At 40.8% G+C, this 27,203-nt stretch overlaps 1 protein-coding gene across 1 annotated transcript in view; it reads right to left on the minus strand.

Moving 5' to 3' along the window:
• The window catches only part of LOC117823771 (exostosin-1), a 316,856-nt gene extending 291,797 nt beyond the window's left edge, over window positions 1-25,059 (minus strand). Inside the window, exons 1-3 of the mRNA XM_034699001.1 lie at window positions 24,704-25,059; window positions 19,451-20,040; window positions 16,406-17,157 (exon numbers count right to left, since the gene is read on the minus strand). Of these exons, the coding sequence (XP_034554892.1) occupies window positions 16,406-17,157; window positions 19,451-19,735 (1,037 nt within the window). The 5' untranslated portion in view covers window positions 19,736-20,040; window positions 24,704-25,059. The remainder of the gene's footprint in view (window positions 1-16,405; window positions 17,158-19,450; window positions 20,041-24,703) is intronic.
• Window positions 25,060-27,203: the final 2,144 nt, after the last annotated feature.

Consider the following 27,203-nt stretch of genomic DNA (forward strand, 5'->3'; position numbering starts at 1 on the left):
TGAGCGGATACCAGGCCTGGAGTCAACAGGTCAGAGGTTTTCAGAGGACCAGAAAGACAACATGGATGAGGAGAGGAGGAGGAGAATCCTTGATTCAGTAATTACAGCAGGAAAACCTCAGTCCAGCTGTCCAGCTGTCTCCGTAAAACGCAGCCGGTGGGTGTTAATGGATGACAAATCACACAGCTGGACCGCAGTGGATCGGAGATGGACCGGACACAGATCCGGGTACGACCACTGGGCCACTGCCCCCCCCAACCCCTGTAATGCAGTGTTAATTTCGTCAACAAAATTATGCGTCTGATCTTTAGAAAGAAAAGTGATTCATTCCTGTGACAGGCTGAGTTATTATCTGAGGGGCTCAGTGTTAGCTTGGTCTCTACCTGCAGCAGGTGTGCTTTATGAACCAGCTCTCCTCACCTCCATGCATCTGTCTCATCTTCATTGATGATTTTTTTCCCCAGGTGTGCGTTAGTGACAAAGACCGGGGGATGCCTGTTTAATATTTGACGTTGTTGCCGCGATCCCCGGGAAAAGCTCCCGTCTGCAGATTGATTTAATCCAGTTTGGTGATACATCAGACACATTTAGTAAGTTTTGATCAACTCATAGTTGAAAGATGCAGATGCATTTCAGAGTGCTGTGATCTGACTGACTGTCCAGTGCCTCTGTCGCTGCGAGGTGCATTCAGGGGCTGACGTAAATGTGCAATACAGTCCTTTCATGGCATTTTTCTGTGAATCTAGAGAATCAAGATACATTCACAGGGGTCACATAAAGAATGTTTTCTTTTGACATTTTAGCAGGGCCAGGCTTAATTATTTAACTTCAAATGTTTTGAGTTTTCGTCAACTAAAACTAGACTAAGACTAAAAAGGGCTGAAAAGACTAAAATGTGACTAAAGCTAACAGGCATTTTCGTCTAAAGACTAAGATTAAATCTGAAAATAGCCGCCAAAATTAACACTGCTGTAATGCTAGTTCAACCCGGACAAACAATCGGCTACAACAAGCCTCAAATCAGGTCAGCCCCCCCACCATTGAAGTTGGAAAATTGGGCCTCAAATCTTCCAGTGTGCAGCCAGCCTCAGTATCCTCTACAATCTTTCCCCTGGTGAGAAACAGGAAACAGTTTCACTTCACTTTTTCAACACAAACTACTAATATTTCCAGTGAGGGTCAAACCCAAGGAGAAAGAGATAAACGCATCTGCTGTAATTCATATGCATTCAGTTACTACTGCAGCAAATGTGTAAAAGAAACGCTGCAGTAAAGAAAATATTTGTCTTTCTGCTCTCTAGTCCATTTATGCAACAGCGGAGAGACAAATATGCACGTTGACGTGCACCAAATGAAAAATCATACACGAACAACACTCCGTCTTTGCAGGGACAAAAGAGCAGTGTGCGTGATGGATTTGTACTGCAATCCATCCTGCCAGGCGGTGTTTCCACTCTTTTACCTCCTCTCTAATTCCGTCCTCTGTGTCTCTCTGAGCGAGGATGGATGAAAAACAACACTGGAGCAACCCACACACCTTTACCTCAACTCAACTGATCGTCAGCTCGCTGCTAGCAAATGGACAGAGAGAGGGAGGAGAAGGAGAAGGAAAGAAAGAGACAGAAAGACGAAAAAGGGACAAATTAGAGTGCGGTAGGCAGAGATGCGGAAATGAGACGGCAGAGGAGGAGGGTAAAAAAAACAGTGATTGAGTTGAATCGTGTTCCTGGCTTAGTTTCTGGGTGCAGGAGGAGAAAGCGAGTGATGTAAGGCTGAGTGAAGAGAAGGCTGGCAGCACTTCACACGGCTGCAGAAAATGACATCCTTTCTGCAGACAGACAGCACAGCTTCACATGTTGTTTTCACAGAAGAAGAGATTGTTCCTGCGGTGTGCGTTGTCATGACTGTCAGATGTGTGTTACCAGGAATGGGCATTTACTCTTTCTTGGAGAGGAGGGATGCAAAAGTTGAGGTTTTCCTCTGATATGTGGAGCAAAGATCAGGAGAAGTTGGAGGAGAGGGAGCATCAAGAAGGCCTGATGTGTTCAAAGCTGGAGGAAACTCAAGAGAAGTTCTGAAAGTGTTCTGAAACTTAAAGTTTGAACATCTCTGAAGAAACGGAGCAATCTGAGAGATGATTTGTGTGTATGATAGTAATCTGTGTCCCTGAGAAGGAAATGTAACGGCTGGCTGGGCAATTTTCAGAAGCAATGTTTTTCCATTCAAAGAAGTATTTTGTTTTGCACCGTCGAATATTGAACTGAGGCGATGTGATGAATGGTTGGAGTACAAAGTGCAGGACCAGGGTTTGTGTTTGGAGTCCTCAACACCGGGGTTATTCGGATCACTTTCGAGATCCTGTTTTTGGCCTCCCTGCAAATTCAGATCCAGTATTTCCATAGTTTCAGCTTTGTTAAGTACCCCACCAACTCCTCTTTAGGGGCTCTTTGGGAGCTTGAATTTTACGGCATGCACTTCAACAGTAACAATAATTGATTATGAGATCTTTAGCTCAGCATCAGAGTCGGTCATCTCTCAATCGGTGGGTTGGCAGTTTAATCCAAGCTCCTAAAGTCCACATGTGGAAGTGTCCTTGGGGAAGACATTGAACCCTAAACCCTCATTTACTTCTTTTTTTTTTTCTATTTACTTGTCAAGACTTCAAGGACTTTACTTCTAGAAGCATTGAAGTAAGGTGTCCATGATAAAGATCATGTGATAAGATTGTAGAATTAGCCTAATGGTTAAATTGCGCGCCTATGGCAGGCAACCTGGGTTTTGATTCCGGACGCTTTCCTGCATGTCCTCTCTAATAAAAGGTGTAAAAAAGCCCCAAAAATATTTTAAAAAACGAAAAAAAATTAATTGAACAAATATGTACCAAAAGTAGCTTTTCTGGGATTATTTACCTTAAAGATATTTCAAATGTCAAAGAGAAACCTGAACCATATAGCTTCAAGGTCAACATGAATGCAGGGCCACACAGGAAGTAGAGATATTCTGAAGTGACTTATTTAAATTGGGACAAATAGACTAGTCTGAAGGTCAGAAAACATTTAGAAATCAATCAAAACTGAGCATAATTTATTCACAATGCTGAACATGACACTGCAGGGTCTAAACAATGTCAAATTTGCTAGTCGAGTATGGCTACCACTAGCAGAGCTATCACCACCAGCTTTCAGTCCTATGAGATGCCATCTGTAATCTGTACTCATTTACATCCAGGTAGTAGATCATTACACCATTATGGCAGAAGCCTTTAATGAGAGCAACAGCCCCAGCTAGTGGCGGGAGGATGCACAACAGCTTAGACAATATAAGACCAGCATTTTTGGGCCTACAAGATATAAATTGATAACTCATTCCTCCTAAATGCACCACAGAACGCTACAGGTCATTCCTGCCTGTGGCCATCAACTCTAATACTCCTCCATCTGATCACTGTAAAATACGCTGTACTCTGTGCAATAACCCTCCCACTGAACATCATTGTATTACCTTCATTCCCTGCGCTTTTGTACATAGTGTTTCTTTGAAGTAAGTATACATATTATACAAAGTATTTCTGTCTCTGATTTTGATAAGTATACAAAATATTAACAACAGACAACAGTTAATTGTTGATATACGAGTGCATCCCAGGTGAAGGCTAAAATGATTTAACATTGTCCTATTAATGTCAATTTTCAGCAAAGCAACATTGCTGGATGTAATCTTTTCCAATATATCAACAAAAATAAAAGGTGAATCATACTTTATTTACAAACAGAGACTCCCCCGCTGGTTATGTTGACTGGTTCAGCATCTGTATTTTACCAAAGGGCAAATCCTTCACAGTTACATTTTCTTACCTACTAAAAGACAGAGCCGGTTTATGAAAACCCTTAAAACTATCTTATAAAAACAAGTGATGCTTGAGCTGAGGTTTTGGAAACAGATTGCTTTTAATCCCTGTGATTTTGAAAAAACAAAGGGATTTTTTTATGGAAAAGAAAAAAGAAAGTGTAAAACAAAACAACTATTTCAATAACTTAAAGTGACAGTGCTGTGAATGGCTGTCTGTTTAAATCAAATCAAACTGATTTTTGAAACTTCAAATCAATAGCTACATTATGTATTTAATGTGTTCTGTATAAATAAGAAATTGAAACATCCAACAATTCAACCCAAAATAATTCAGTTCCTGGTGTCCTCACTGAGCTTACACTACAGTACATCTGCTTCAGACATATAGGGATAGCTTGTGCTACCACATATGTAAACAAGTAAAGTGCAGAATATTAGATGCAACATTAAATGTGTTATTTTATTGGATTGAAGCATTCACCTGCAATACTCAGAGCAGATGGAAAAACTTAATTCAATCCCTTCCATAAATGTTAATGATCAGACTCTGTCCACGTTTGTGATTTTCACAGTCCCTGCTTCAGCCTTTTACACTTAAACTCCTTTCCCCCGTCCAGACTGTCAGAGGGTCAGCTAAATCAAATGCCAAGGCCTCGTCACACTAAATGCCAATCTATGTTTGGCTTTCACACACCAAGAAGGACCATTAACCTCCATTCATCTGCTGATTGGCTGCAGTGGTCAAATCAAACACGATCGATAAAGCTTCCTTTTTAGCCTCCGACCAGCCTTGGCAGAAACCTTCAATGTATTGATGAGTTCAGCTGCTGTCTGCTGCAGACCCGAGGAATCTGAAGACGCCTAGAGGCTCCTAAGGCACAGTTAAATATCTGGTAAAGAATCCTGTGTACAAACACACAAACATGCTCGATACAACAACCAGGAAACAACACTGCTGTCAAGATTCAATATTTTCTTCAGTAAACACATCTTTTCAGCTGTACTGATGGATTTCAATAAATTACCAGTGACAGCGTTTACGGACCAAAGCTCAATTTTTTGTACTTAATGCATTTAAAGCCCTAAATGTTTGTGTTAGAAGTTTGACTTTTGTATCTTTAATCAGCACTAAAAGAAATTTACATTGATACGTTTTACAATACAAATAGTTCCGAGGGCAACTAAGAGTGCAAATGGTAGTAAGCTTGTGCGTTAGTGATGGGAAGTTCGGCACTTTTCAGAGAGCCGGCTCTTTTGACTCGACTCCCAAAGAAGAGCCGGCTCTTTCGACTCCCAACTGCTCTTAATTTAGGATCTTTTGTAGTAGGGATAGGGTTGTGATTAGGGTTAGGGTTGTGATTAGGGTTAGGGTTGTGATTAGAGTTAGGGTTGTGATTAGGGTTAGGGTTAGGGTTGTGATTAGGGTTAGGGTTGTGATTAGGGTTAGGGTTGTAATTAGGGTTAGGGTTAGGGTTGTGATTAGGGTTAGGGTTGTGATTAGGGTTAGGGTTGTGATTAGGGTTAGGGTTGTGATTAGGGTTAGGGTTGTGATTAGGGTTAGGGTTAGGGTTGTGATTAGGGTTAGGGTTGTGATTAGGGTTAGGGTTAGGGTTGTGATTAGGGTTAGGTTTGTGATTAGGGTTAGGGTTGTGATTAGGGTTAGGGTTAGGGTTGTGATTAGGGTTAGGTTTGTGATTAGGGTTAGGGTTGTGATTAGGGTTAGGGTTAGGGTTGTGATTAGGGTTAGGGTTATGATTAGGGTTAGGGTTGTGAATAGGGTTAGGGTTAGGGTTATGATTAGGGTTAGGGTTAGGGTTGTGATTAGGGTTAGGGTTGTGAATAGGGTTAGGGTTAGGGTTAGGATTAGGGTTAGGGTTGTGAATAGGGTTAGGGTTAGGGTTATGATTAGGGTTAGGGTTGTGGTTAGGGTTAGGGTTATGATTAGGGTTAGGGTTATGATTAGGGTTAGGGTTAGGGTTGTGAAAAGGGTTAGGGTTAGGGTTATGATTAGGGTTAGGGTTGTGGTTAGGGTTGTGATAAGGGTTAGGGTTGGGATTAGGGTTAGGGTTGGGATTAGGGTTAGGATTAGGTTTGGGATTAGGGTTGGGATTAGGGTTAGGGTTAGGTTTGTGATTAGGGTTAGGGTTGTGATTAGGGTTAGGGTTGGGATTAGGGTTAGGATTAGGTTTGGGATTAGGGTTAGGGTTAGGTTTGTGATAAGGGTTAGGGTTGTGATTAGGGTTAGGGTTGTGATTAGGGTTAGGGTTGGATTACGGTTAGGGTCAAGATTAGGGTTAGGGTTAGGGTTGTGATTAGGGTTACGGTTGTATTAGGGTTAGGGTTGTGATTAGGATTAGGGTTAGGGTTGTGATTAGGGTTAGGGTTAGGGTTAAGATTAGGGTTAGGGTTGTGATTAGGGTTGTGATTAGGGTTGTGATTAGGGTGAGGGTTGAGATTAGGGTTAAGATTAGGGTTAGGGTTGTGATTAGGGTTAGGGTTAGGGTTGTGATTAGGGTTAGGGTTGTGATTAGGGTTAGGGTTGTGATTAGGGTTAGGGTTGTGATTAGGGTTGGATTAGGGTTAGGGTTAGTGTTGTGATTAGGGTTGGATTAGGGTTAGGGTTAGGGTTGTGATTAGGGTTAGGGTTATGATTAGGGTTAGGGTTAGGGTTGTGAAAAGGGTTAGGGTTAGGGTTATGATTAGGGTTAGGGTTGTGATTAGGGTTGGATTAGGGTTAGGGTTAGTGTTGTGATTAGGGTTGGATTAGGGTTAGGGTTAGGGTTATGATTAGGGTTAGGGTTATGATTAGGGTTAGGGTTAGGGTTGTGAAAAGGGTTAGGGTTAGGGTTATGATTAGGGTTAGGGTTGTGGTTAGGGTTGTGATAAGGGTTAGGGTTGGGATTAGGGTTAGGGTTGGGATTAGGGTTAGGATTAGGTTTGGGATTAGGGTTGGGATTAGGGTTAGGGTTAGGTTTGTGATTAGGGTTAGGGTTGTGATTAGGGTTAGGGTTGGGATTAGGGTTAGGATTAGGTTTGGGATTAGGGTTAGGGTTAGGTTTGTGATAAGGGTTAGGGTTGTGATTAGGGTTAGGGTTGTGATTAGGGTTAGGGTTGGATTACGGTTAGGGTCAAGATTAGGGTTAGGGTTAGGGTTGTGATTAGGGTTACGGTTGTATTAGGGTTAGGGTTGTGATTAGGATTAGGGTTAGGGTTGTGATTAGGGTTAGGGTTAGGGTTAAGATTAGGGTGAGGGTTGAGATTAGGGTTAAGATTAGGGTTAGGGTTGTGATTAGGGTTAGGGTTAGGGTTGTGATTAGGGTTAGGGTTGTGATTAGGGTTAGGGTTGTGATTAGGGTTAGGGTTGTGATTAGGGTTGGATTAGGGTTAGGGTTAGTGTTGTGATTAGGGTTGGATTAGGGTTAGGGTTAGGGTTGTGATTAGGGTTGGGGTTAGGGTTAGGGTTGTGATTAGGGTTAGGGTTAGGGTTGTGATTAGGTCTAGGGTTGTGATTAGGGTTAGGGTTAGGGTTGTGATTAGGGTTAGGGTTAGGGTTGTGATTAGGGTTAGGGTTAAGATTAGGGTTGGATTAGGGTTAGGGTTAGGGTTGTGATTAGGGTTAGGGTTGTGATTAGGGTTAGGGTTAGAACCAGAACTTAACTTATGCAAACCGAACCATAACCGAACCAGAACCGAACCAGAACCAAACCAGAACCGAACCAGAACTGAACCAGAACCGAACTCAAGCAAACTGATCCAGAACGGAATCAGAACGGAATCAGAACCAAAACAGAACCGAACCAGAACCGAACCAGAACCAAACTCAAGCAAACCGAACAGAACCGAACCAGAAATAAACTCAAACAAACAGGACCAGAACCGAACCAGAACCAGAACCGAACCGAACCAGAACCTAACCAGAACGGAACTCGAGCAAACCGAACCAGAACCGAACCAGAACCGAACCCGAACCGAATCAGAACCGAATCAGAACCGAACCAGAACCGAACTAGAACCGAACCAGAAATAAACTCAAGCAAACAGGACCAGAACCGAACCAGAACCAGAACCGAACCGAACCAGAACCGAACCAGAACGGAACTCGAGCAAACCGAACCAGAACCGAACCAGAACCGAACCAGAACCGAACCAGAACCGAATCAGAACCGAACCAGAACCGAACTAGAACCGAACCAGAACCGAACCAGAACCGAACTAGAACCGAACCAGAAATAAACTCAAGCAAATAGAACCAGAACCAAACCAGAACCAAACTCAAGGAAAAAGAACCAGGACCAACTCAAGCAAACCAAACCAGAAATAAACATCATTAATGTCCTCAGGTTGACATTGAGAAAAGTCAAATGCCTCAGCTTGGATTGGCTGATCCGATTTCTCCTCTCAGTGAAAATTTCCCGTCTTTGAGAAGAACCCTAACCCTAACCCTCTCAGAAGGAACAGATGAAGCCAGGATACACAGCCTCCCCTCCATCACCTGTATCCTATATCCTCACATGTGATTGGCCGCATGGCTGCCATGCTGACCAATCAAAACAAAGTTCTGCTGTGAGCAGAGCTGGGCCTGAGCACTGTGAGAGCTAAGCAGCGAGAGGAAAAAAACTGGGAGCCGGCTCTCTCTCGATGTGAGCCGGCTCTTCTGATTCACTATAAAGCATCGGCTCTCAGAACCGCAGCTTTTGATCATGACACATCACTAATGTGCTTAATCTGTGTTACAATTATGAGGGGGTCTTTGGACAATTTTCTCACCTGTAAGGGGTCCCTGGCTCCGAAAAGTTTGAGAACCCCTGCTCTAAGTGACCCAGTAACATTCTGTCTGCGTATCGTTGGCATGGAGACAAGTCGTGGTATACACGTGCTCACAAATAGCAACGCCGGCGGCCCGGGACGCCTATTGAGGGCCTCTGTCATAGACCATATGTGCAGTAGATACTTTGTTTTACTTGGCTGTCGTTCATGTGAAATTGATTGACAATGTTTTGTAATTCCTGTGAAATGGATTCAGTGCAGTCGATAAATTCTGAATTTCTTCAGTGACTTGGAACACCAAGGTTTGGCTGTGGTAGCTTCATCTTCAGCACAGGAGGATGCTGCTTGGAGTATTAGCCATCAAGGCAAATAGACACCCTAGATGCACACTTAAACTCACTTTGGTTCACTTGACCCAAGATTTTATTACCTTCTTTTTTATGTTTCATTTCAAACAACCAGAATCTAGCCTTGTGTTTCATTTTAATTGGGGCGTTTAATCAGTTAGACATCAAAGTTTCTCAGAAGTTTAGAATCATCCCTCTCCTCATCCCCTCCCTCTCTCTCTCTCCTCCTCCCTCACTGGCAGACTCTGTTATTATTCCTTGTGGTGCTCCTCATCATGCCTTGCATTAAAGATGCACTGAGACAGCAACTAAAACCTTTTCCACGCTTTGGTTTGGCACGGCGGGCGAGAGGGGAAGAGGGGAAGAAAAAAAAAGAGGGAGCAGAGGGAGGACGAGGACAGATAAGAGAACGATGGAGAGAACAAGAGAATGGGAAGGAGGAGGAGGAGAGGATGAAGAGGAGAACAAGGTGAGGAGAGGAGGATGCTTGAGAGAGGAAGATAAGCAGCAACAAGGAAGGAGGACATTGACTTTTTGATGTGCTTTAACGGAACATCTCACAACAAGAAATAACTCAGGAAGTACAAACACACACCCACGAACACACACACACACACTAACACACACACACACACACACAGAGCGTTGGCCACCCACATGACCACAGCTGACATTTTAATTAATACTGTCAGACTCCTTTCTCTCGTCATACATATTGAATTGTGCAGCTGCCAAACACTCACAGATGTGACAGCAGCTGTGTTTCCATCTGAGAGTGTTTTCTATGCACGCTGGGACGCATCAAATCATAGCGCTGAATAGAAGGAGCACTCTCTAACTAATTCATTTGATGTCTTTACGTTCTTTTTTTATAATGAAACAATCAGCGATGGAAACACATTTGTTGAAGGATGACAGAGTTAGGTGTGGGTGTAAATATCTGTCCATCACGATGCTGTTTCCGTGTTATGGACATGTTTACATCTTGTTAAGTGGTAAACTATACATCAGTAGATTCATCAAAGTAGGGCTGCCGCTATGTAACAGTATGGATGATAAGCATCTGTTATGATCTAAAATACTGACACCAGGCTAAAAACAAGCATATGGTAATTAGGGATGGGCAATGATTTTCGAATACTCGCTCACTTGGTAAAAATGGAAGAGTTACTTTTTATCTGTGCCTGGTTGTAATACAGTATTCCCGCCAGACGATGGCTATAAAGCGTCTTAAAGCCGTTTGCAGACCGTATTAAGTAACAGAAGAAGAAGAATGCAAACTGCATTAAATAGCAAAAGAAGAAGAATTATTGGAATAATCGTCAAATAGATGCCAATAATTATCGAATAGTATTTTGGCTTGAAAGGCCCATCCCCAATGGTAATACTGTTCAGCTAATTGGTCCATATCACGGGATCGTAGTTCTACATGCTGGTTGCCATTCATAAAACGGAGGGAAGACGAATAAGTAACGGCCACTTTCCTGTTTCCTGTCATCCCCACACTCTCTCCTGGTTTCATGCCCTGTCCAATGTCCTCTCCTTTCTGAATAAAAGGTGTAAAAGCCCCAGAAATATAACTGTAAAAGGTTCCCTTGCCAGTTTGGGTGCTTTTTGGGGGGGGTTTGTAGAAAAGACAGAGTGTCTGTGGACAACATGTAATGCAAAATAATATGCAGCAGAAGACAGTGAGTTTTCATTTAACAAGTAGTTTTGGTCACAGGGCTGGTGACGCAGATAAAACATAACTGTGAACATCATTAGAAATGGATGATGACATGTATATAAGTCAAATAACAGTCCCTCCAGGATTTTGCGGGATTTTTTTGTGATTGTTGCGGCCCAAAAAGCCTGAATTTGCGACAGCTTTTTGAAAAAATTGCGGTGAAAGTTGCGATTATTTTTTTGTTGCTTTTTTTCCCCAATAACATCTCAGGGGCAAGTAAATATGCTAAATGACAGTTATTTTTAGAAAACATTCTTGATGTGGCCACTGACTGTATTTTGATTCTCTTGATTCACAGGAAAATGCCATGAAAAGACCGTATTGCACATTTACGACGGTCCCTGAATGCACCTCGCAGCGACTGATGCACAGTCAGTTCACGGCACTCGGAAATTAATCTGCATCTTTGATGACAAGGAGTTGATCAAAACTTACTAAATGTGTCTGATGTTTCACCAAACTGGATTAAATCAAGCTGTAGATGCAGAGCTTTTTACGGTAACCACGGCAACAACGTCAAACATCAAATAGTAAACAGACGTCCCCCGGTTTTGTCTTTGTCACTAACGCACACCGGGGGGTAAAAATCCTCAATGAAGATGAGACAGATGCATGGAGGTGAGGAGAGCTGGTTCATAAAGCACACCTGCTGCAGGTAGAGACCAAGCTAACACTGAGCCCTTCAATCTATAAATAACAACGTTGTCATCGTCACTTGTCCTGCCTGCTGTCCTCTCTTTTCACCCGTTCTCTGTGCGTGTTTTGAAAAGTGCCGATCAAGTGAGGACTTATGTTTATGTTCCTAGGAAGTGAAATTGATGACAAAACTGATGACGTACAGGGGCTGAGATTGAGGTAATTGGTCAAATTTGCAGGAAAGTTGCGCTGATTGTAAAAAATTGCAGGGCCGCGAAAAAATCCTTCCTGGAGGGACTGAAATAAGTTTTTATGTCGTGCTCACACCAGACTCCAACAATCGCACTATTCACGAATGCAATCATGAGAATGTCTTGTGTTTATTTGTTTAATTTGCACAAACTCGCTCATGTTGAATTGGGATGCATGTTATGCTAAAGAGGGCAGAACTAACTTCCTCCGATAGCTGGATTCAAGTGACAGACCTGATAATCTTACCTCCTCACTCACTTTCCTCAAAGTGAGCTCCTGTTTCTTGCTGAGCCCATAAAAAGTAGGTAGTGTGACAAAGTTCTGGGAGGCCACACATTGATAATATATCAATTTGTCCTATATATTCCAGATGAATGAACCTCTGTCGGTCTGTAAGTTACATCATTAATCAACAAGGGATCTGCAAGCTGATTGGCTATTACAGCATGATCAATATATTTTCAACTCTGGCCAATTAATTTGTGCAAATAATAAGGGTCATTCACGCGTAATGCACCATTCACGCCGTCCAATTCATGTCTTCACATTGACTTTACATGCAATTAATTCCTGCAAATACACTTTATCAAATTTGGTGTGAACGCCCCATTAAAAAAAGTTATGAAGTCAAATGTCACTCCAGCCTCGTCTTGCCTTCCCCTAATTTGACTGATAGCTTTTCATCCAGTTTCCTATGAATATTGCAATAATATGACAATGTTAGTTATGGTTGAGGAGGATGCTTTGAAATAAAATATGCACTTTTACTCTCCAACAGTTATAAACTCTCAAGTCCACAACACAAAGCTCCACCTTCATCATGTCTCTGTACTTTCACACTGGTGTAATATTGATGCCTGTAAACACACAGCGTGAGCTTCACACACTCAGACTTGAAAACACACACAGTGCTGTCCTGCTCTGCCTGCTCTGCTGCCTACTCCTGATGCCCACATAGCCAGTGGAGGACTTGGTGAGACGTTACAGGGGTGTAAACATTGGGCCTTGAACTAGTAATATGAAAAAGGCTAGAGATGTTGCATTGGAAGTCACTGGTAACAAACCTGAGCTGTGGATTACACTGACTTGTAGAATACACAGTGTACAGTCATATATTTGTATTAAAATGCTGCTAAGGAGTAAAAGTAATGTCTTTATTTAATGTCCCTATGTGTGTCTTTAAGAGGAGTATGTGACACCGCCATCAGACCTGTCAGTGAATCTGAAGTATGGAGGTGAAGGAGGAAGAACAAAAGCAGCTAGAACAGCTTAAGGGTCCAAAAGAGCCAAGAGAAAAGAGGAGGTCGATGAGCAGAGAGGAAAAGCAGAATGGAGATGTCAGTGGGACACCTCTCATCACATCTGACCATCATCTACCCCCTTCCGGCTTCTTCCCTCCTCTCTCCTGACCATGAAAGCCGTCCTGAAAGACGTGACAGCGATCTGAAATGAGCGATTCTTATCTGCCGCTCTGTGAATCCAGCCCCTCAGCCTCAAACATTCTTTGGAGGGACACTTGAGACAGCGAGGCTCTAATTGGTGAAGTGCTGTTATCTATGTACAGTAAAACAGCCGGAGTTCAATCTGGCGCTGCTCAGCGGGAGGTGAGATCTCTATCTGTCCCCTTCATTCACAGCTTAATTCAATTGGAGGGCAATTATCGAGCGCCCGAGGCTTCCAGATCCTCGTCGGTTTCTGTTCCCATCAGGGAGCCGTGTCGGGGTTGGATCCTTGACGGCTGCTCGGGCTGGTGTCTGCATGGATGTGAAGAAGCAGAGCAGGCGGCAGCAAACACACAAGAAGGCTTCCTCAGTCACAACCTCGGGATTGTAGATGATTGTGCAGCTGTCCTTTTGTCTTGTTTACAGACAGACGAAGCTGGACTCGTTCAATGGCAAGAATCTCTCAGGAGGGAAGGATCGTCCTTGTAGGAACAGAGCCATCAAACTGACTCATCTCTTCAGTCAGAAGTAAATAGTTACAAAGTGAATCATGACAAGTCACTGGTGGCAGAAGGCAGCAGACTACAATAACTCAAGTGCTGTGTGTAAACAGAGCTCTGACTGACTTGAGTTAACTTTGCTGTTTCATGCCCCTCCTCCAGTGTTGTAGCCGTGTCACCAAAACTTTAGTCCAAGTTCAGTCTGAGTCACCAAAGAAGAAACCAAGTGGAGTCTGAGTCGAGTCCTCGTTATTGATACTATTAATTAAGGACGAATATTGAAAATCATGTTATATATTTGTATATATTATCAGTTTCTGCTGACACTGAGAACACTGGAACATCAGTGTACACATTACAGCTAAATGGTTTTACTAGAGTGTGTGGGAACCTTCTTGTTTGAACACAGCCCACAATTCCTCTTATTTCAGATTTTTAGATGAAGATTAAAACACATTGAAGTATATCTTAACAAAGGTTGGATTTATATGACCACAGGTAAAGTACTTTATACTTTTATCACTAAAATAAACTATAAAAAATGATTTATGACAAATGTATGTTTTTGCACATGCTGATGTTTGACCTCATTTAATCCTGCTTTTAATAGTAATAATAATAAAATTAACAAAAAATTATTAATAATAATTACATATTATATAATAATAATACATATAATAATAATAATAATAATAATAATAATAATAAATAGTAATTACATTTTATATAATAATAAGAATAAGAATAATAAATGTATAATATAATAAAAACAATAATAATAAATAATTATAAAATAATTACATATTATATAATAGTAATAAATAATACAAATAAATACCACTCGTAAAAATAATAAGAAAATAAATAAAAAATAATGAGAAAATAGTAATACAAAAAAAAAATAATAATAAAATAATAATAAAAATAATAATAAATTGTATTTAAAGAGGCCTTTCAGAGCACTCAAGGTCACCTTACAGGGCAGAGTTTAAAAAAACAAACTAAAATGTTAAAATCCTGTTCTATTTATTTATATACTTATTTACTTAGTTTATTATTTTTATTATTATTATTATCATTATTATTATTATTTCCTATTATTATTATTATTATCATCATCATCATCATCATCATTATTATTATTTTTATTATTATTAGTAGTAGTAGTAGTAGTAGTCGTAGTAGTAGTAGTAGTAGTAGTAGTAGTCGTAGTCGTAGTAGTAGTAGTAGCAGAGGTAGTAGTAGTAGTAGTAGTAGTAGTAGTAGTAGTAGCAGAGGTAGTAGTAGTAGTAGTAGTAGTAGCAGAGGTAGTAGTAGTAGTAGTAGTAGTAGTAGTAGTAGCAGAGGTAGTAGTAGTAGTAGTAGGAGTAGTAGTAGCAGCAGCAGCAGTAGCAGCAGTAGTAGTAGTAGTAGTAGCAGCAGCAGCAGTAGTAGTAGTAGTAGTAGTAGTAGTAGTAGTAGTAGCAGAGGTAGTAGTAGTAGTAGTAGTAGTAGTAGTAGTCGTAGTCGTAGTAGTAGTAGTAGCAGAGGTAGTAGTAGTAGTAGTAGTAGTAGTAGTAGCAGAGGTAGTAGTAGTAATAGTATCAGTAGTAGTAGTAGTAGCAGCAGCAGTACTAGTAGTAGTAGTAGTAGTAGTAGCAGCAGTACTAGTAGTAGTAGTAGTAGTAGTAGTAGTAGTAACAGCAGCAGTAGTAGTAGTAGCAGCAGTAGTAGTAGTAGTAGTAGTGCATACTTTTTTTGTTTACTTTCCTAACTATCTATGAGGGTTCTTTTCTTTTTTACATCAGGTGCCTATGTACGCTGCCTTTCAGGATGGGGTGAGTGTAGATGGGAGTTAATGATCAGGTTGAATTATTACTTGGGCCATGTTTTGCGATATCAAGGCTACTGAAAAACAACCGATAAACAATTCATCACAAAATAATTAAATAAAACCCCCTCAACCTTTGCCAAATTTTCAAATGAATGCCCTCGATGGAGCCAGATTTGCAGACTGCACTTTGTAAAACATGCCCAGTCTTAAAAACTTCAGCTGCTGTTTTCAGTAAGCACTTAGCAGCGTGCCGGCTCCTCTGTGGACGTCCTTCGGGTCTCTGCGATATCTAAACCTGAAATATGCAACAGATGACTCTTTGGCTAACACTTCCAGGAAAGAGTGACAGAACTTGAGAATGTTGTTCCCAATTTCAGTCCACATGCAACGCTTCTTCTTCTTCTTTCAGCTGCCAGCGCTCGCTGAAAATTTCACAAAAAGGTGAGCTCCTCTTCCTGTCTCACGACCAACTGCTGAGACGACAAAACTTTCCCTCACAACATTTAACGCCTGCTCCTCTCACAGCAGACACACACACTTGCATTTCTGCAGCATTTTGTCTCTGGAGCTCAGAAAACACTGAAGCTCAACTCCCATGACGATTGTGAAAGATGCACATGAAAGCATCCTGCAACCTGTTTCATGCAAATAAAGAAGAGGAGCTTTGTGCACTTCAGCGAGTTCCCAAAAACTCTCAAGAAAGGAGCGCCTTCAGCCTATGAACCACATTTGTAATGATCGACAGCAGCAGCAGCACGCGTCTCCTGCACACAAACACAACAAGCAGTAGTGAGGAGCTGTAATGATGCAGAGACACACTGCATTTCAAATCACTGACAGCGAGAGAGAGCTGATAATGAGGTAACTGCCACAAGTGCTAATGTCTGCTAAAATGTAGCCTTTTTACGGGGAGACAGGCAGCTCCTACAGAGAGAGAAATACAATCCAAGCACTGAAAAAAGAGACTCATACATTCTCTTAATTGATAAATCTTCCAAACCAAGAAGCTCTTCTTGTAACAGCACATCCAAAAGCAGCAGAACAAGCAACAGAGATCACAAAGCGGGACTTACTTTGAGTATTCTTCGTTATCTCGGTCACAGCGAGAGTCCTTGTGTTTCTCCCACTCCTTCCCGTGTTTACACGTGGTCAGCAGGATAATATCTTCCCCGTTGTGGATGTGATAAAGAGCGTTCCTCGTCTCAGATCCGATGCCGGTTAGATATCGCTTCCCTTTGAAAACCAGCCGGTACTTCCTGGATGGCGGTGCGTCGTTGAGCGTGGGATAACCTACGCCTCCTCTCTTCAGAGGGTGATCCTTGGAGAAAAGAGGGATCGAGATATCAAAGTTTGGCCGGAAGTTGACCGCATCCGCGCTCGCCTTGGCTAGCATAGCCTGGCCAACCTCGAATCCCAAGTCCTCCGTGTAATCCGGCCACGTTCCGGAGTAGAGGTTGAATATGAGGTGGTTCTTGCCATCGTTCCACGTCGGCAGGCTCTGGATGCGGTGCCTCACGTTCTGCACGAATTGAGCCGAGAGCTGGTCTCTGTCCAACGTGTCCACAGCCAGGATGAACAAACAGGCCCGGGAGGGGTCTGCGGTGTGGAAGCGAGACCCCTCGATGGAGGTCAGGATCTTCTGGTAGGTCTCTGAGATCTCGTCCCCTCTCTGCGGAGGGTAGATGTAAACCCTGAAGCCCGACTGGCAGCGAGAAAAGTCGAAGCAGGTTTCCATGCGGCAGCGCTTGTTCTTGTAGATGTTGTCGCGGATGGCGCGTCGTTCGCGGGGCGAGGTGTGCTGGTGATGGAGCTGAGGGCTGTCCTCCTGAACACACACAGAAAAAACAACACAATGTTAAACTCACACTTTATTTGCACAGCTCACTTGACCCCAGTATTTGAAAAAAACAGCACAAGAATGAAGGAACCCAGCTCCCCATCCACAGCTGCGTCCTCCAGCCAACGGTACAACAACTGAAGACTGAGCTGCAGAAGCCAATCACAGAGACACAGGCAGACAGATTACTCTGTAAGAGCAACTCAGGACAAGTGGAGGAAAGTCTCACAAAATGAAACTAGTTTACTTGTCTGCCAAATTTTCTGATTTGGACGGATTTGCAATGTTTCTGTTTTTTTTTTTTGCGCTGCAATTTTGAATAACCCTGCAAATCTAAGAGGCTGCCGTGAGTATTCTTTGTCCTTACACACACATATAAACCCACTGTTGATGCATTATCACCCTTTTTTGATCTCATCATTATTTAATCATCACATTTCTACACTCATTTTTTTTTCTTCTCGTACAGTACATTTTTTTACTGCAATATGTTTCTGTAGCATACTATATTTTTTTCCCACTGTGCAGTACACATTATCTACCGTGCAATGTAAATTGTGCTCTGTAATAAACATCATCTACCATACAACATACATTTTAACTTAGAAATATAATTGTAGTCCATGCAATGCACTTCTGAATGTGCAGATTACACTATCTGCAGTGCACTACACGGCACATACCATGCGGTTTGTGTTATCTAACATGCATTATACATAATACTGTGAAATATACCTTATCTATGGTGCAATATACATTATCTTCCCTGTAATGTACTTTTTCATTGTACAATTTACATTACCTGCAGTGCAATATAAATGTTTAATGTGCAATGTACATAATAAATGCTGCAATATTAATTTAGACTGCGTAAAATACATTATCTTTTATGCAACCTACTTTTTCATTGTGCAATTTACATTACCTACAGTGCAATATACATTTTTACTGTGCAAGATACATGACCGATGTTGCAATATTAATTGATTCTGTTTGATATACATTAACTTCTGTGAAATATACATTTTTATTGTGTTATGTATTGTGTTATTTACATTACCTACAGTACATTATATGTCATACTCCATGCCATAATAATTGTTACAGCCCAATAAACATTATATCCTCTAGAATAATATATTTTTGCTGTGTAACATACATTATCTTATATGCAATGTTCTTTTTTTATTGTGTAATTTGCATTACCTATGGTGCAATATTCATTTTGACTGTGTAATGTACATTATCTTCTGTGCTACTTACGTATTTACTTTGTTATTTACATTACCTACAGTACACTCACTATATGTCATCTACTGTGCATTATACATATTACTGTGCAATATATATTTGACTGTGCAATACACATTGTCAGTGGTGCAATATGCATCATATTACCTGCAATATTATTTCTTCCAGTCTAGTATACATTATATACTGTGCAATATAATATACGTTTGCTGTGTAATATACATTATCTTCTATGCAATCTACTTTTTAATTGTGCAATTTATATAACCTACACTCTAATGCAATCTTTACTGTAAAATATACATGCAATATACAGCCTGAAATATTTATTTTGACTATGTAAAATACATTATCTTTTGGTCAATATATTTTCCTGTCTTATTTACATTACATATAGTGCACTAAATGTCATCAACTGTGCATTATACATTATACATGTTACTCTGCAATACACATTATCTACTGTGCAATATTAATTTTGACCATGTAAATATACATTATCCATGGTGCAATATACATTATCTTCGCTGCAATACTAACTTTTACTGTACATTATACATAATACATGCAGCAATATTAATTTTGACTGTGTAGAATACATTATCCTCTATGCACTATAGGTATTTACTGTGTTATTTACATTACCTATTGTGCACTATATGTTATCTACTGTGCATTATACATATTTCTGTGCAATATACATTATCCATGGTGCACTATACATTACTGTGCATACATTACCTTCTGTGTAATGTATTATTTTTGTGCAATATACATGTTTGTATTCAGATGAATGTTTGCACAGTTCCTTCAGATGCATGCCTGTTTTGCTCTTAAATAGAAAAATAATTCCTTGTTTGTAAAAAGATAATGAAGACCTTTTACTCTGTTTAAATCTATTCTAATCTGTCTCAGAATTCTCCTTCAATAACCGCTCCTGAAGGAAGCATTAGATTATCTTTTCTTACTTTCAGATATTGGATCGTTTTTTTAAAAGACTGCTTTGTTTAATTTCCTTGAGCTCGTCTACCTCTTGCTCTCCTCCCTCCAGGTACGGCTCCAGCAGCTGGGTGGACTCGGGCCAGTGCCTGGGAGGTCTGGACGGGTTTCTCTGGGGGAGGGGCTGGGGCTGGTACGTGTCCAGGCTCTGGTGGTAGTACTGGTACTCCTGCTGGTGGTATTGGGGGTACTGGGGAAACTGGTGATACTGGTACGGCTGCTGCTGGAACTCCCCGATTTGCAGACCCCACAGGTAGACGAGGAAGAGAAGACCGGCCCCCACAGACACGAGCAGGTACCGCTTCTTGGCCTGCATGTGTGCTGCGGGGGGAGGAAGAGGAGGAGGTGGTGGGTTCAGGGGGGGAGAAACAAGAGAGGGAGGTCAGGAGGGAAATGAAACAGAGAAGGGAGAGAGAGATAAGGGGTTGAGAGACAGAGTAATGCAAGGAATAGAGGAGGTGGAAAGAGAGAGGAAAGGGAGAGGAGGCGGTAAGGAAGGACAAAGGGTTAAAGGAGGGAGGAGGTACTAGGTGATGACGAGGAGAGGAGGTAGAAACAGGTCAGGTCGACCCACAGGGCAGACACTCTATCCACAGCTTGACATTTTGGGATTTGGAGTCACTGAAAGAAAAAGGAAAGAGAGACGTATGCATGAATTATCTCATCAATGAAGTCTTAATCATCTATCATCTCTCTCTCTTCATCTCCTCTATCCCTCTTTCCAACCTCAACTCGGTCTCAGCAGATGTGTGTCTAACATGAGTCTGTTCCTGCTGGAGGTTTCTGCCTGTTAAAGGAAGTTTGTCCTTGCCACTGTAACTTGCTAAATGCTGCAAAGTGCTCTGCTCATGGTGGATTAAGATGAGATCAGACTGAGTCCTGTCTGTAAGGCGGGACTGGATCTTAACCTGTCCTGATGTTGGGTCTTTGATACTCATTTTTACCTTGAAAGCCCTGCATGAACAAGCACTCCAGAGGAGACTGTGCTTTTACTGTTGTAGCTCCAACTCTTTGGACCTCTCTGCCACGGAATTTAAGATACATGGACTCAGGTGGCACTTTTAATAAAAACGTCTTAAAACCCATTTCTCTAGACATGCGTATACTTAACCTGTTTTATATTGCTGCTTGCCTTGCCCATGCTTGTGTTATTTCTATTTTTTGTCTTCATTTTGATTTGTTCAGGTCGTGATTAGTGATGATTTGTTTGTGTATGTTTCTTTGTAAAGCACTGTGTGACCTCTGTCGTGAAAGGTGCTGTATAAATGAACGTATTACTTTTATTATTGAGATAACGTTTGTTGTGATTTGATGCAATACAAATGAAGGTTGATTGATTGATTGTTTTAGAATTTTTCAGCTTGTTTTATATGTTTTAGCCTGTCTTTAGTGTCTTTTATTATGTACTGTCAAGCTGCTGGGAAAGAGCATTTTGTTTCACTACGTATGAGAATAAATCTTGAATCTTGGAATCTTGAATCTCGATTGAGTGATTGATTGATTGATTGATTGATTGATTGATTGATTGATTGATTAATCAAATCCAGAGCTTGAAAACAAATAAACCGTTTAGAGAAAAGCATTGAACAAGAGAAAGAAGGAGAAAAGGTAACAACTAACTCTTCTACACTCAGGCTGATAAAGGCTTCAAGCTTCTGTGGTGGGTTTTTTTTTTCCTTGATTTTGATCTTTTTAGGTCCATGCAATCCCTCAGAAAGAGTCACTTAAATGCAAAAAAACTGAATGCAATGAGTGTACAAAACACAGTAAAATAAAAAAATAAAAACATGCACACTTTCATGCATTCATTGGTTAATAAATATCACAATGAAAAGTTGAAGATATCTTGCAAGTTTGTGCAAAATTGACGATGCTGGAAACAGCTTGCTGAGCCAGTGAGGCACGAGCATTTTGCATGCAAAAAAACAAGCACTGCAACTTTCCAGAGAAATAACCTTTTCTGGGCGACTATTGCAAGAATTGGCGTTTGTGCAAATCGTGTCAAAGATACTTATAAGTGCATTTCACGCAGACTAATGTGCCACTGCCTGAGCAGCATGTTGCTTTGGCACGTGGCTAATTGATCACAGTCTAACCAGAGTTTCCCAGCGTTGACGCACATCAATGCAACTTTATAGGAATGACCAACGCAGCACTAACTTGTAGATTTTCTTAATGAGGTTTGTTGATGCTGCACGTGAGGAAACAACACGTGGAACATGTGTGACATGCAATCAGAGACTCTCCAGAGTTTTAGATCTTCCTCACTTCTTCTCTCTGACTCGAGTCCATATGTGCAGAGCTGTCTCCAAACTCCTACCTGAGTACATGGAACACCTGTGGTCCCAGGAAGAGATCGGGATGTCCTCTGCTCTCCCCTCCAGCCTGAGCAGGAATCCCCAGTTTGGAAACACATTCTCCTCCGTTCAGACACCCCGGGACACCCTCCACATTCCAGATGATCCGTGAGATGAGAATATATAGTCACAGAGGTCTGCGTCCGTGGGTAAGGCGCGCTGCCTCCACCTCCATCCTCCTCCGCGTCCCAGACTCAAACTTTCCCGGATCACAGGGTTGTCTTTGTGTGTGATCTAGCTATCTGAGGGCACAGCAGGTATCCACAGAGGGAGTTCAGACGCGCGATGGACCGGGATAACAGTGATAACATCCATCCAGAGTTACGCGTTAAAGAGGGATCGTGTATCTCCAAAAAGAGGCTGCCATCCCGGGAGAAGGAAGGATCCAAACTTTAGAATCTGAACCCAAATTCCCACCTGTGCGCGAGAAACACGCTGAAATCCTAATCCAGGTGAGTTAAAGGAAAGCACCTGACACACAGAGAGAGAGAGAGAGAGAGAGAGAGAGAGAGAGAGAGAGAGAGAGAGAGAGAGAGAGAGAGAGAGAGAGAGAGAGAGAGACGCGCTTCGATCAAATCTTCTCAGGACTTCGCGCTCCTCTGAACAGCAGGTGGACCAATTCCACAGTTAAACACCATGAACGTGCACGAGGTTCCTTATTCCATCCTGCCTCCTCGCCTCCAGCACCCACTGATCTCCTCACATCTCCATCCGCAAATCCTCACTTGGATCTAGGCTGCGCCCTTGTGCAGCAGCCAGCCAGCAGCAGCAGCAGCGCTGATAATCCAGCCGGCTGCAGGGGATCCGAGCGCGCACCGAGCTGGGGCGTCAGCTGGCTCTGAGGAGGTGTGGAGGGAACTGGCATTAACTCAGCACCTCTCAGCTAGCATTCTGTGGCTGTGTTTGGATCACTTTAATGAGGAGGGGGGTTCCAAGAGAAAGATAGATGACTGAGGAGTCCCCTCAGGAGGATTCAGAACCCTCGAAAGTGGCTGTCATGCCTGTTTTCAATTGGCAGACCAAACTCCATTCAGAAATCAGCCAATTTAAGGAATCTCACTTCTTCAAATGAGTTTAAATCAGCTGTGAAAGATGACTCTACAGCATTGTTTATAGATGTTAGGATGTGCTCTCATGGGGCTCATACAGGTGCCACGAAAATGCATTGTCTTCCTCTGAAATCTGTTTATTCTCTGTGCTTTACTGGGTTTAAATCCATTCCACATGTTTAAAGAGTTCTTTCCTTGGTCTTGTTCTACTCCCAAACTTAACAAGAGTTTAAAAAATGAATCATATGATAGTAGGAATACATTTTTTGAGGATGCACGTGGGTTTTGTAGTCTAGTGCATCTCATCACATTTCCAAAATAAAACCCTCTTTTACTCTCTCACTCTGAAATCATGGTTAATGTGTTTTAAGGGATCTGTCGTGGCCTGTCAGGGTTTGGCGAACTGACTCTTTTTTGCAAATCTATGCACTTTTAATTAAGTCTTAGCTCATTAAATCTCGTAATGATTCCAATATGTGGTCCAATCCATCAACTTTGACCGCCTGTCTCTCCGCCTCTGCTGCGCTTCGATCAGGTTGCTGTTATTTGCACAGACGCAGCTGACTGGAGAAAATTAATTTCTCCTGATTTTAATAGATGTCATTGTGACATAAACTAGAGAAGGGGGTTACAGATGGCTGTGGGGAACATAGAGGCAGATCATGTAGCAAACAGCGCCATCTCGTGGTTGATGGTGCAGCCCACACATCACAATGAATACACAGGGAACTAATCTCTCTTCTGCGAATGGACTGTTTTCTTCAACATGACAGTTCAGAGATGTTGGTAAAAAGTGTAATAATAATAATAATAATAATAATAATAATAATAATAATACATTAGAATAAATAAACAATATAAAAGTAATAATAAATACATAAATAATAGTAATGAAAATGGCAATAATAATGAAAAAATAAAGTAAACACAAAATAGTAATAATAAATAAATATAAAGCAAAAATAAATTAATAGTAATGATAATATAATACTTATAATAATAGTAATAATAAATACATAATTTAAAATAAATAATATTACAAAAAAATTAATACTAGTAATTAACATAATAATAATAAATACATAAATATTAATAATACATAAGTACATAAATAACAGTAAACCTAATAATAACCACAAATACAGCCTATAAATAAATAAATGCATAAATACATAATACAAATTTAAAATCTAGAGACAGCAAATGCCAAAATATTAGTTTGCTTCTTTCCCCTGTATATCAAAGTAGTCCTTGTTGAGCCGCATTTTGTAATAACGGTGCATTTTGTAATAAACGTCCAAAATGTAAAAACTTTTTCATTTCATTTTGTAATAAAGCCGCATTTTGTAATAATCTTCTCAAAATGTAATAACTTATTACATAATGCGGCAAAATTTATTACAAAATGCGGCTTATTACAAAATGAAATGAAAAAGTTATTACATTTTGGACGTTTATTACAAAATGCACCGTTATTACAAAATGCGGCTCAACAGTCCTTCATGCAAAATGCTATATTTCTGGTGTAGTGTGTGGTAAATAGTCTTGGTAGAAGTAGAACATGATACTTTAAGTAAGTGTATTTCAATTAAGTGTATAATCACTTTAATATATTTACTGGATTATCTCTGTTAATCCATTAAAAGTTAATTATCAGTCTATGTTTTAATTAACTCCAAAGGTGGATGTTAATCTGAAAAAAGATAATCGAAACCTCTGACTTCAGTTCAAGTCTCGGTTCTAAGAGCCGTTAGCCAATATTGTAGAATGAAGAGTCGTTTGAAAGCCGAAAGAGTCGGTTGTTGCTGGGCCAAATTAACAGGGATCACTAAGAAGAGCCTAAGTTCCCATTACTACAAGTGTTCTGTAGATGTTTACCTGTGCAAGAAGAAAGATCCAAACTCTTCTCTGTCATGGAACAATGATGCAGACAACTTGAGCAAGACCAGACACCCTGTGTAGGTCTGACTCTGAAGTAATCCATGGATCTTCAAGGATATAATGTGTTTGGATCACATCTTCTTCTGGACTTGGATCATGTGGACCCTTTCCTTTGCAGCAGGCCATCAGACTTCAAACAGGTATTCACTAAATGTTCACTTCTGTTAATCTTGCAGTAAGGGATGAAATGCTATAGAAGTCTTTGTTAAACGGTTGACGTTTAACGGAGTTCCATATTTGATTAACTGCAGCTGCCATCGTGCACGTGCCATCGTGCACGTGCCATGTTTCTACCGTGGCTCAAACGGACAAAATCATACGCACACACCTGTGTTTGTACGTAGTGCGTCACCACGTGATTTGCACCTGTTGTAAAAATGAGAAAGTGGTTGTTTTGTTGTTGTAATTTTAATAATGGACGTTTTTTCATACTAGTAGAGCAACTTTTTTCAAAGAGGGTCACATTTGATGTTGTCAGAATACCTCAGGGCCAGTGGCTCCTACTGAGACTTAGGAATCATGAAAGTTATATATGAAATCTCTATTTAATAACAATTATTTTATAAAAAATTCTCAATAAATCAGTAACTAGGTAGTCCTCAGTTCTCCACAAGCCAAGTATACATGAGCAAACTTTTATCTTCTTCTGGAGGGAAATGTTTTTCATTAGGGTCGGGCAATGTGGGAAAAATATTGTCCCATTATTTTCCTATGGCAGGATCACGATCTGGATTTCATCACACTCCTTTTTCATGTTGTTTTTAAGACTTTTCTGACCAGCAGATGACATTTTTAGAACAAAATAATTATTTTGCTGCATTTTGAACATTTTTTATGCACCAAATTTTGCCTTTTCATAATTTTGATCATGTCTTGTGTCCTCTTTTGTGTCTTTTGAACTTTTAGTGTTCATCAAAAACATTTTCACATCATAATAAAATCGTTAATTTGAAAACCTGTCAACTTTAAGAGTTCTTGTGTGTCTTCTTTGTTGCCATCTTGCAGAATTCCCAGTGCTTTGACTTTATAAAAGTAGTCCATATGAAGCTTTTTGAGACGTTTCTGGATTGACTTTAGTTTTGTTTGTGCGCTTGAAAGAAACTGCAAATGAACAGATCATTCAGAATGTGATTAATTTCTGTGCTATAAATAACACCATTTAAGATGGAAGCTTTGGGCCATAAATAAATGGACCTTGGGCCACGATTGGCCCCCGGGCCATACTTTGGACACCCCTGTAGTAGAGCATTACAAATGGAGTAAACTTATCATTTCACTTTTTAAAACCATTTAAAACAACACACTGTTTTGACTTTAAGTTGAATTTCACAAACTACTATCAGCTAGTGCACAGCTAATGCTAAACTAATGCTATCCTCACATGTATGTTATTAATATTAATCCCATCATTTCATATTGCTCTGTGAGTGACTACAGTTACGTTTAAGTCATGGCAGAACACTTCTAATATATTTGCCTCAGAGACAGAACATTGTTTGTTGAAAATGATAATTATAAAAAGATTTTTATTTGGATATTAATTTTAATATTTCATGCAAAAGATTAAAAACATATGAGTCCATTGCTAGACATGTACTGTCAGTTCATCTCTCCTGTCTTACTCTTGAATAAGACTTGATAGAAACAGACCAACTTTAGCTTTTCATGGCTGATAATCTACACTTTGATTGAGTGATTCAAGAGGAATTTCTATCCTTCAAAAAACTGAGTGCATATGTAATTGGGATGGGCATTTCAAGCTAATATGTTATTCAATAATCACTGGCACCTATTCGGCGATTATTCATAATCAATTTGAGTTTTTAAGTGTGTTGTTGTAGGGTTCAAACACAGCAGACTAAGGGAATCAGGCCCCTGGGTTCACACTAAAACTGGATTATATCTGATGACTGGGACTTTGTTCAAAGAAGTGTCAGTATAGTTTGATTGCACCAGTATGTATTGAAGTTCTGATTTAATGACAGTGTAACCTCATGAAACATCCCCTCAGTGTCAAGCTGTTCCTTATTGGTCTGCACTGGTAACATCTTTACAGCCTGACCTTGCAGCAGCAGCAGCAGCAGCAGTCACTTTACAGCCGCCAGCAGCTGTGAGGCGAACGCATCTCAGTACAAACTGATGTCACCACCACTCCCTGGCAGTGTGTGTGTATACGTGTGTGAGTGTGTGTGTGGAGGAAAGATATTGGGGTCAATCGATAAAAGGGAGAGAAGCAGGATTCCTCTCTGACCTCTTCTTCTTCTCCTCATCTGCAGCTCAAGACTCCTGACCTTTTTTGCCCAACCTGTGAAATTTCAGCAGAGGCTCGTAGTGGCGCAACAGCTCATGGGAAGAGGATGGGCTGTCGTTATGGAGACTGCATCATGTGCACAGGTCAGGTTAGACTCGTATAATCCTTTATTTGCTCTGTGGTGTT

This window comes from Notolabrus celidotus, chromosome 13, assembly GCF_009762535.1.
Source record: "Notolabrus celidotus isolate fNotCel1 chromosome 13, fNotCel1.pri, whole genome shotgun sequence".
Lineage (NCBI taxonomy): Eukaryota > Metazoa > Chordata > Actinopteri > Labriformes > Labridae > Notolabrus > Notolabrus celidotus.